Source organism: Zingiber officinale, chromosome 10B (genome assembly GCF_018446385.1).
Source record: "Zingiber officinale cultivar Zhangliang chromosome 10B, Zo_v1.1, whole genome shotgun sequence".
In the NCBI taxonomy this organism is placed as follows: Eukaryota; Viridiplantae; Streptophyta; class Magnoliopsida; order Zingiberales; family Zingiberaceae; genus Zingiber; species Zingiber officinale.
Window position 1 is genome coordinate 67,229,544 of NC_056005.1, and position 12,118 is coordinate 67,241,661.

Below are 12,118 nucleotides of genomic sequence, written 5' to 3' on the forward strand. Positions count from 1 at the left end.
TAGTTTCTTCTTCTTGTACCTCTTCTTGTTTTTCTTGCTTGGAAAGGATAGGTCTTGTAGGTGTCCTCTCTAGATTTACTTTTCTTAAAGAGGAACTGAGCTTAGTGTTCGGATCAAGGAGATGGGGGAGTCCTTGGTCTCGGTGGAGAAAGGAAAAGGAGAAAGGAGGAGGAAGAAGGAGAAAATGAGAGATTTCCTTTCTTATTTTCCAATTATTCACCATGAGGGGAATTTATGCCTTCATTAATTCCCTCTCTTAACTCTCCCATGTCTCTTCTCTTGATTCTCACGAAAATGAGAAGAGGGAAATGTGAGGAAGGCAACTTGCCTTCTTCTTGTTCCTTCTCTTAACCAAGAGGAAGAAGAGGTAAGAAATTTGATTTTCTCTTGCTCTTTGCTTTATTTTTCTTCTCTCCTTTAACTACCATTTTTATTCCTTCCTATCCATATGTTACTCATTATCCTAGTGGTGATTATATCATTAGTCTTCCTCCATTATTTGTGGGAGGTTCAAGGTTCAATCATTGGCCTCCACCTCTTACCATTTATTTTTATTTTGTTTCTTAGTCCTCTTTTTCTCTTATTCTTTCTATTAATTTCCATGCTCTAATGAAAATAATACTCATGTACTTATAAAAATTTGTGGGTGTTACAGTAATCCTGTTTACGAACTATTAGTAATTGCCCAACGAAAGTACTCGACGAGTGCGGGCCTTGGAGTAGGAGTCAACGAAGGCTCCGAACCAAGTAAAACTGGTTTGTGTTAGCGTTGTGATGTTTATTTTCTGCTGTATACTCGCTTCGAATTTTCGATCGCTATTCACCCCCCCCCCCCCTCTAGCGACTTCTACGATCCAACAAGAAGGACTTTCCAACTGCCTAGCTTCACTCACCAGGACTTTCCAACTACCTAGCTTCACTCACCATGACTTTCATCTGTCTGACTTCACTCATCAGGACTTTCCATCTGTCTAGATTCACTCATCAAGACTTTCCAGCTGCTTGGCTTCACTCACGGGACTTTCCAACTGCCTGACTTCACTCACTAGGACTTTCCATCTGCCTGACTTCACTGACCAAGACTTTCCAGCTAGCTAGCTTCACTCAAGAAGACTTCACTCATCGGGACTTCTCACACCAAGTGTCCGGTCAACATTGACCCACTTGACTTTTCTTCTTCTTCCAACCATCCTGTTGGTCTTGCTCTTGCCTAACCTCTACTTAGGACTTTCTTAGTTAAGTATCCAATCAATCTTGACCTACTTGTTTACTCTATCATATCAAATTGGTCAACCTTTGACTAGTGAAGAATTATACCAACAATCTCCCAAATAAATAATTACACATACAATCTCCATATATTGTCAAATATCAAAACTCAATCTTGAGTCAAACTGATCAATTTTGACCCATGGACAATTGCATCAACACGATTTTAATGCCCTTCACCAACACCAACTACATCAAAGTTATTTCAATTTCACTTCACCTAAGTGCTCCTATTAGGTCCTTGGTCCCTCAAATACACCAAGTGCTTAGCTTGATCCCTAGTGTCATCCTTCACTCGTTCACCTATGTACTCCACCTCTTGTGGCTCTCATCAAAACTTCCACCTCGATATTTTTTTATCACGTGTTCCATCTGTAGGACCGTTGCAGCCGGCTAAAGTGGGAATTGGATAGCCCTATAAATGCAAAAAAAAAAACCAACCCTTCTCGAACTCTTAAGCTAATACTTGCATAAATAGATAAACAGAAAATAACTTTTCTACTTGCTTACAACCGGGGAGGTTATTAATCCAAGGAAAGAGTAGCACTAGTATCTCCTTCAGGCGGAGAAGCCTTTTACAGCAATGAAGCGCACAACAGAAGCTAAACTACAGAAAAAGCTCACAAGTGTAGAAATAATGCTTGAGTTCTAAATTGATGAAAAGCTTCTGAACCAAGGCTATATTTATAGCCTTGGTCGGGGTGCCCTAAGGGGGATAAAACTTTATCCCCCAACGTTCAGATCGTGTCAACCGTGATCTGGTCAACTTTTTAGGTCCGAGCGCCCCGGGCAGGTCCGGGCGCCCCGGGCAGGTCCGGGCGCCCCGGATTGTTCTGGGCGCCCCGAACCCCAAAGTCAACTCTGGTTGACATTTTCAGTCCGGGTCCTCTGCTCCGGCTCTGCTCGCCTCGGTCCGGGAAAAGGGCTCACCCGAACCTAGCTGCCGATCTTCTCGAGCAAACTTCCGCTCCGGCTTCTCGTCCCTCCGAATCACCACATGGTTCTTTCTCGTCTGCCAGTGTACTCATCCGCAGTCTTCGTCCCTCGGTCGCACCCCGTGCCGACCTTCTCGCTAGCTGCGTCTCTTGCTCCTCGAGCAGTCTTCCGCTCCGACTTCTCATCCCTCGGAACCACCACACGCTTCCTTCTCGTCCGCCGGTGTACTCTTCCGCAACGCCTCGTCCCTCGGACTCACCGTGTGTCGTCCTTCTCGCTAGCTATGTCTTCCGCTCGATTACCCGTGCTCCTAAGTTTCTGCACACTTAGACACAAGGTTAGAAAAATACAGGATCTAACTTAACTTGTTGATCACACCAAAACAACCTTGGGATTCTAACACCATCAATATCCCATATCATCTTTATTTGATCTCTAACAAACCTTGAGCCATCAGCCACATTAGCTTGGTCACACCAAGTCATTAACCACCTTAACTGAATGCAAGTAAGAAAGAGTATAAAGACAACATAGAGATTACAAATCAAGCATAGATTGTCGGAGAGGCTCATGGCATCATAGTTATGGAACCTGAATGAACAAAAGCATAGGAGTGAGATGAAACATTGAGATAATTGAATACAAAGTCTCAAATCTCGAGGCTTCTTTTATATGCCTCTATTAGTTGACTGGAAATCATTCAGTCGACTGAACCCTATTAGTCGACTGAACCTCTATTAGGCGACTAATCCCCCGCTCCTTTCCTTACTCAGATCTAATCTGATCAATCTCGTGAATTCTGGGTTTTCGGACAAATGAAGGTTGTTCAGTCAAGTGGTCCCCAAGTGCTTCCTTCCCTACGACGATCCGATCATATCTGTAATATCTTTTCAAATGGGATTTGGTCGACTGGTCCCCCTAATCAGTCGACTAAACCAAGTTTTTCTTCTTTGTAGTGATATGAATATCTCTATGCTTATCCTCCTGGATCAGTCGATTGAACCTATTTGATTAGTCAATTGAACCCTCTCAGTTGATGAAAACTTTATTTTTTTTACAAAATAAAGTTAGCACAGTAATACAAGTAATGAACCTGCAAAACATAGTTAGAAACATATAGTAATGCATGAATAATTTAGATAGGTATGACTATTTTAATCTCGATTTAGAAACCTCCATTGGTTTCTTTAGTTGGATCAATGTCTAAGGTTTGCCCCAATTGGAATATGATTTCACTGTTCTTTTTTTAGAAGAACCACTCCACACCAAGAGCTTACCTCAACTTATCCGCCAAACATCTAATCTTTTAGACTTGTCTAGATTTTATCTACTCAGCATTTGATTGGTCTGTCAGGACTTTCTCCTGATTTTATATCTAGTCCTCATTGACCTATCGAATCCATTTTGTCAGATGTATAGTCCACTGACCCATATGGATTTTCTGTCTGGTTTTCACGATATGCCGAGACTTTCATTACCTAGTATCGGATCCAACTGACTTATTAGAACTTTCCAGATATAGCAACCTGCATACTTGATAAATCTATTAGATCAAAATATGACTTAACTTGAACCTCTGATAATATCAAAATATAAGTTCAATTCTGATGCAACCTGTACCAACACCACTTACACCTAAGCGCTCCTATCAGGTCCTTGGTTCCTCAAATACACCAAGTGCTTGGCTTGATCCCTCGTGCCATCCTTCCCTTGTTCACCTATGTAGTCCACCTCTTATGGCTCTCATCGAAACTTCCACCTCCAAGTGCTTGGCTTGATCCCTCGTGTCCTCAAGGATATATTATCGTAGTAAGATATCCAAGTTTTCACCCCAAGCACCTGCGGTTCAATCCCTAACTATGATATATTTATAAAAAAATTTCCGACAAATAGAGCGTGCAACCAAAGGATATTGGACTTCTAGACTGGCCGCCAAACGCGCTTCCCGATTTATCCTGATAACTAGTGAAAAAATTTTAAAAGGTCATATCAATTACCTCAGAATTAGTCAAAGGCTAACTGAATTTATCTTTTTGTTATTTATTGGAAGAAAAAATCTCTATAAATATCGATGATTGGGAATCAAACCATAAATAGATTTGACACTCTTCTACCGATAATATGAGACGATCAATTTAAACCTATATAAATTTTTCATTAATCACTCTAATAAATTAAAAAGCACGGTATCAGCTGAAAATCGAAATCTAGATACAACAATAACAACAACAACCAAGCCTTTTCCCACTAGATGGGGTCGGCTGTATGAATCCTTTTACGCCATTGAGCTCTATCTCCTATTATATCATCATCTATATTTAAATCAATTTTATCTTATTTTATGGTTGCTAACCAAGTCTTTTTTGGTCTTCCTCTTCCTCGTTTGATATACATGTTTATCATAGTTTTACATCGCCTAACTTGAGCATTTATTGGTCGTCTAAGTACATGTCCGTATCATCTTAAACGTGTCTCTCGGAGTTTGTCCTCAATAGATGCAACTCCAACTTTCTCTCTAATGCTCTCATTCCTTATTTTGTCCATCTTCGTATGCCCACACATCCACCTTAATATCCTCATCTCTGCAACTCTCATCTTATGTTCATGTGCTCGAGTCATAGCCCAACATTCAGCTCCATATAGCATAGCAGGTCTAACTGCGGTTTTATAGAACTTATCTTTAAGTTTAAGAGGTACTTTACGGTCACATAAAACACCCGACGTTCCCCTCCATTTCACCGATCCTGCTTGTATTCTATGTAAGACGTCTCTCTCAATCCCTCCATCATTTTTTAAAAATGATCCTAAATATTTAAATCTCTTGGTTCCAGGCAACTCGTCCTCTCCTATCTTAACAATTGTTTCATTACTTCTAATATTGCTAAATTTAAATTCCATATATTCTGTCTTTAATCTACTAAGCTTAAAACATTTCCCTTCTAGTGTTTCCCTCCAAGATTCTAGCTTAGCATTTACTCCTTCACGTGTCTCATCTACCAAAATAATATCATCTGCAAACAACATGCACCACGATACTGTGTCTTGAATGTACGCAGTGAGTTCGTCCATAATTAGTGTAAAAAGATAGGGACTTAGGGTTGATCCCTGATGTAACCCTATCTTTATTGGAAATGCTTCAGTTACTCTGCCTGAAGTCTTTACTCTGGTCGTTACATCCTCATACATATCCTTAATTAGTTCAATATATGTTACGCTAACACCTCTCTTTTCTAAAATTCTCCATATAATTTCTCTTGGGACTCTATCATAAGGTTTTTCTAAGTCAATGAATACCATGTATAGATCTTGTTTTTGCTCCCGATATTTTTCAATTAATTGTCTAAGGAGATGTATAGCTTCTATTGTCGACCTTTCAGGCATGAACCCAAATTGATTTTCTGTCATTGTGATCTCCTTCCTTAATCTTTTTTCTATTACTTTTTCCCAAAGTTTCATAGTATGACTCATTAGTTTAATACCCCTATAGTTTGCACAATTTTGTATGTCTCCCTTGTTCTTATATAAGGGAACTAGAGTACTTATCCTCCATTGATCAGGCATTCTTTTCGTTTTCAATATCATGTTAAATAATTTTGTAAGTCATTCAATACCTTATTTCCCTAAGCACTTCCATACCTCTATCGGAATATCATATGGTCCAACGGCTTTTCCATTGTGCATCTCATTTAAAGTTTGTTTTACTTCTGAAGTTTAAATTGTACGATAAAAATTAAAATTTTTATGCTCATTTGACCTAATTAAATTACCTAAGTTAAGTTGGTCACCTAAACCTTCATTAAAAAGTTGATAAAAAAACCTCTTCCACCGCTTTTTTATTTCTCCATCATTTACTAATACCCTATTACATTCATCTTTAATATATTTTATTTGGCTAAGATCTCTTGTTTTCCTTTCTCTCACTTTAGCTATTCTATAAATATCTCTTTCCCCTTCTTTTGTATACAATTTTTTATATAACTGTTCAAAAGTTTCATTTTTTGCTTCACTCATTACTTTCTTAGCTTTTTTCTTGACTATTGTATATTATTTTTAATTTTTCTCGTTCTTACAAATATATAATTCCTTATAAGCTATTCGTTTTTCTTTCACTTTCTCTTGTACTTTCTCATTCCACCACCAAGATTCTTTACTTAGTGGTACATGTCCCTTTGACTCACCAAGTACACTCTTAGCTACTATTTTCAACTTTGATATCATCTTATCCCATGTTGTATTAGAGTCATCGTATATTTCACATAATGCTTATACTTCTACTTTCTCCTTAAATATATTTTGTTTCTCATCTTTTAACTTCCACCACTTAATTATAAGAATTGTATATATTTTTTTTCTATTGAAACTATGTTTGAGACGTATATCCAACACTACTATCATATGTTGGTTAGTTAAGTTTTCTTTTGGGTTGAGCTATACCAAAGAAAGCAACTACGCCACGTGGAGAAGTCTCCACGCCGCATGAAGAAAGCAACTCGTTGTTTTTGAAAGCAACAGTCGCATTATATTGATTTCTCAATTTTATAGGTAGAATAACTAATTCAACTCAAACAGCATTCATATTCGAGGACAACTGAGAGAACAGAGAGGCTGGAGATACGGAAAACAGCGAGCTTGGAGATGCTCCTGTCTCTGTTATTTCATACAGGGAAAGGCAGAGCAGATATACTAAAGCTGGAGGAAGTGAACTGTGCAACTTTAACAAGGGAAGAGGGTGGAGGATAACACTCTGCCAGACTTCTTGTCCGAGTCGTCAAGTCTGCTCATCTTTTCTTCGCACCATAGCAGCTGCTCCTTAGTGAGTCCTCTCATCCTCAGAACTCTTGAGATTACTTTGATATCGACGAGAGTAAAAAGCAACTCCACTTCCTCTTCAGTTTCTGGCCAGGTTTTCTTCTTCCAGCCTTTCTTCCTTCTGAGTATTTCTTTCACTTTAATCTCCTTCTGCATTTAAACACGTAGCCTGTTACATTCATGTAGTTTACAGGTGAATAGAACAGAGGATCCAATGTGTTAAATGGGCGCATGGAAAGATTGGCCATCCTGTGACAAATTCTGTTTACTGACTAAAAGAGTCGAAAAGGAAATAGTTGGATAAAATCATGTCTTCTTGCATGCTTAAGTAGTTCAGTAGAAAGGAAAAAAAGAGAATTTGTGGAGGAATTACCTACACAGACACAATCTGTCATAAAAATAGACATACAATTTCAAATAGAAGATCGGTAAAACCCTTGCTAGGAGTGACCTGAGCTGCTGATGACATGATGTGGTATACAGATGACAAACCTTTTCAAAGGAGGCTTGCAACTGCTGAAGGGGATTCCTAGAGCTTTGCACCTGAAATAGGAAGCCAGACTTTTTCTTGTCCATCCGTAGAAAAAGGAGGAATGTTAGTATTGATTCCTCAATTATCTTAATGAGGTCAGTGGCAAGAACTGGCTCATCTGAATCTTCTACTCCTTTCTCATTCATACCTGAAAAGAAGAAATCTACTCAAACAGAATAGCTCCTGATTTTGGCTGGTAGATTATTTGTAGCGCAAGCACAGTAGATAATACGGTTCATATTCCCATAGAGTTTAAATTTTATACTCCGTGAATGTCACTAATTATCATATTATTTTCAATATCACCTCATCAGCAACATTTTGGGAACTAAACTAGTGCTATTTGATAGTAGACATAACATTTGCAGGCCAATTTTCCTGATATGACAATGCTATTCCCTAAAGTTAAAATTGATCCTTGAAAAATACAATGTGTAGGAACATGGAACCATCTGGAATTTACACATACTTGAATGTTGTTTCTATATGAATGAACCATATAAGAGAACATTACATGATAAATTTTATAGAAAACAGCAATAGAGATACTTGATGGTATGAACTTGTTCAGTAACTAGCAAAACATAACTGAGGTTCTATTACTGACTGACTTCTGTGCTAGAAGTAATTTTCTTTAAAAAAAATCAACTTTTAGACAGCTATTCCTTTACAACCAGTATCATTTTAGGTGATATATAATGTATAGGGCAAGAAGTATGCATCTTAATCTTAAAATAGGAAGTATTTGCATTAAGAGACATTACTGGATGCTCTAAATTAGACGGGAGAATAATTATTAAAAAAAAAAGAAAAACACTACACATAGGGATTATTTGTTCATATATTTCTTTCTTGTCTCTGTTCATTACTTCTTTATCTGCTAAGATTAATGACAGTAGATGAAAAACTATCTTGTGAATCAAGGAATAGCATATCCAAGAGTAACCTCATGGTAACTATTATCATTTTTATCCTCAACTTCAAGATTGACTTATAAGAGAACATAGGTCCTTCAATTTTTCAATTTCCAGATGCCTACAACACATAACAATTCAATTCACATATCCAAAGCAATATATACTGAATGAAGTCCTACAAGAAGACCTTCAATACAACCATATATATTTTATCCAGCATAAGCTATTTCTTTCCAACGAAGAGAGCAATACTATAGGCTCAAAATTTTCCAATGAATTATTAACATGGGAAAAATATTATTAAGCAAATTAAATTGGATGCAAGTTTATTATCAAAGGAGTGATCCATTTGATACTTGATTGAACAATAGATGAAGAAAAGCTACATTTAATTGGCATAAAAATTGAGTCTCTCATTTACCTAAACAATTTGGAACCTGAAGCAACTTAGGCAGTGGGATCCGAGCATGGGCAAAAACCTCAATCCTGGTTCCCATCTCAAATGGTTCATTCTCAATAAATCTCTGCAATAAAACCTGAAATTGTTGAAATGCTTGAGCAGCATAGCTGTAAGAGACTTCATTTTCATACTGAGACAAAGTCATGTCCTTCAGTTGCATGTATTGGTTATGGAGAATCTCCCAACTTAAACAAACTTGTGAAACATAAGCAGCTTCAAGATTCTCACAAGGGCTATCTTCCTGCTGACTTCTAAGAATTTCATTGCCATCACAATGTCCATTTTGCGCCTTGATAGGGAGGTTAAGCAGGTTCATATACAACTTCTTTGACAAAGATCTTTGTGAATGTTTTGAAGCACCCAACGATCCTATCATGTTGTGTGTTCCATAAGCTTAAAACAGCATATAATATAGGTTTCATCAAGAAAAAATCTTAGTGACCTATCTGCATCCCATTGCATATTCCACTAGAGAAAAATCAGCTTATAACGATGAAAGGACTACACAGAAATATGCTGATACAAAATTACTACTAATAAAATATATCTAAGCGTCAGGCTTTTTGCATTGACAACCGAGCAGATTTGAGGAAAGTAATTACAGAATAGATCAGGCAATGCGCGAGGAAAAAAAAATCATAAAATGAGTTGATCTTCTAAGAAATGGATCAAAAATTATAATTTTGGCTAACAGCAGAGCATACCAGCTTCTTTGAGACTCTTGACCATCAGCTTGTCAAAGAACGTCATCCGCTCCGTGTACTTAGCATAAATTGCATTAAACGTGCACCATGGAGCATCGCCACCCTCTTCCGACTCTCTCCACCCGCTCGAGCTGCTCCCTCCCCCCTCTTCCTCTTCTGGATATCCTTCTTCAGGTATGAGCACCATGAAGCTGTTCTTCCTCAGCTCCTTCAGACGCCGCTTCACCTCATTGGTGACGAAATCGTCGTCATCTTCATCCTCTACCGCCTTCACAACATGATCAGAAGCATCTGCTTTCGGCATTGTGTCCAATACCTCGTCATTTGGCTTTTCCAGGTCTAGATTCATCAGATCCCGATCCTGATTCGAGTCTTTCTTCACTTTAAACTTACCGATGCCTCGAAAGCTTCTTATCTTGAGGAACTCCATTGAAACGAACGCGAAAGAGAAAGAGATGGTAGCGAACTCGCTTCTGAAGACAAAAGCCAAAAACCCAAGAATATCGATCCTACCTTTTTTCCCTCCCGTACGAAACCAATGCGTCAAATTTACACTGACCTGACACGTATGTTCGGGATGCAAAGCTATAAACGACAAGATCCGCTCGAGGAGGAAAGGGAAGAAGCAACAGAGTGGGAGGTCGGAGATCCGCTGCCGGGGAACCTCCTTGAGGAGCCTACGGTGCTAGGAACCGCTGGGAGACCTCATTAGGAGCCTAGGTGCTAGGAACCGCTAGGGAACCCCGGAGGAGGCGGAAGAGGGAAAAGTGGGAAACGTACTGCTGCCGATGGTGGAGAAAGAGAGTGGAGAGTGGAGTGGAGTGGAGGTGGCGGTGGCGGTGGCTCAGTAAGAAATAATGTTATTGCCAAATGCAGACTGCACATAAAAATGAGGATAAAAATTAATTGTTTAAGAGATCTGATTCTCTCGTCCACGAAAAATTAGACTAAAAGTTGACCCCTTTATAATTACGATTGCACATATAATTATAATCTTTATCTGATTTACTTTTCCCCTAAGTTATAATTTGAGTTAAGACAAATAATCAGAGACCGTCTTAAGGCTAATGATTGTGGTAAGTGGTTAAGTTGCTAGGTGCTTAACGGAAATAATCCTTTGTCATCCGTCCTAACTCAAAATATAATATAAAAAAATTGATGAATATATAAAAAAAGATCATAACTAATTATGATTGAATTATAATTACAATTCGACTTTAATTGAAGTGGTTAATATTTTGATCTAATACTTTTTTACCAGGATCTGATCTCATTGTTTAAGGGCACAACAAATATTAAAAGTACGCCTCTCTTAGCCGTATCTAATTATTCAATTATTATTCAATAATATTCAATATTTTTAAAAAAATTATTTTGATCTAAATTTTAAAAAGATCTTTATAGTAATTACGAAATTATACTTGCTATATAACAGTAGTTATGATTTTATAATTACTATAGAATATGAATATTAGATGAACATACTAAATTTAAATTATAGTAATTATAATTTCATAGTTGATATAATAGTTGTAATTGTTATATTTTCATATAAATAATACATGAATAAAATTGAAACTATATTATAACAGCAATAAAAATATAATTATTATAATATAAATATTTTTTACTTAATATCTCTTATAGTAGATACGAAATTTTTATAACACGCTAGACCTATTCAAAATGATTGTCCAATAATATAAATAGTTCAGAAACTATTGAAAAGTAATTGAGTAACTATATACGGTTAAACAGTGAATAAGACGGCGTTTTAATAAAAAAAGATAAAATGAACCGTCCAAATTTGGAGAGAAAAATGTCATCTGACTTTTGCTCAATTTTTAAATTATTGTATAAATTTATCCTCTATTAATTAAATTGTATAATTTTTTTTCAAAACTTTTAAATATTTTTTTAAAAAATATATTAAAAATTCTATCTAACAAGATGATATAAATTATGGTATAATTTTTTAAAAAAAGAGATATGAATGTTTAAAAATTTAAAAAAAATATAATAGTTTTTTTAAAAGATAATTTTTTAATAATTATTATAAATATATTTTTAAATATATTATAGAAATTAAAGGGGCAATCATTTAGGAGCAAATATTTTATAAGTGATATAGATAAAAAGTAATAATTTTAGCTGTGTTAGTAATTTGGCTCAAATCATTAAATTCATCTAATAATTTTCATATATGATTCAATGCTGAGGACCACGATTTTTAATATTTTAATATTGTTTATATTCAATTTTTTTTTACAACAAAAAATATTTTTAATTTTAGATTTTTTTTTTTGATTTTTCGATTTTTTATCAAAAGGCGCATGTTGAATATAGTATTTACCAAAAGACGTCTCACAATTATGTTTATACCAAAAGACTCAAAAATATATATATATATAATTTCTCTTTTACTCCTCCTGCCAACCGCCTCTTCTCATTTCTCATTCACCATTTTCTAAACATTCAAGCCATATTTTAA

At 36.4% G+C, this 12,118-nt stretch overlaps 1 protein-coding gene across 1 annotated transcript; it reads right to left on the bottom strand.

The window, feature by feature from the left end:
• Positions 1–6,698: 6,698 nt before the first annotated feature.
• On the bottom strand, positions 6,699–10,326 carry LOC122030529. Its single transcript, XM_042589743.1, has 5 exons — positions 10,187–10,326; positions 9,628–10,100; positions 8,885–9,292; positions 7,507–7,694; positions 6,699–7,164 (listed from the first exon to the last, which is right to left on the bottom strand). Exons 2-5 carry the CDS (start codon positions 10,055–10,057, stop codon positions 6,919–6,921), a joined length of 1,272 nt encoding a protein of 423 aa, XP_042445677.1. The 5' UTR covers positions 10,058–10,100; positions 10,187–10,326; the 3' UTR covers positions 6,699–6,918.
• Positions 10,327–12,118: the final 1,792 nt, after the last annotated feature.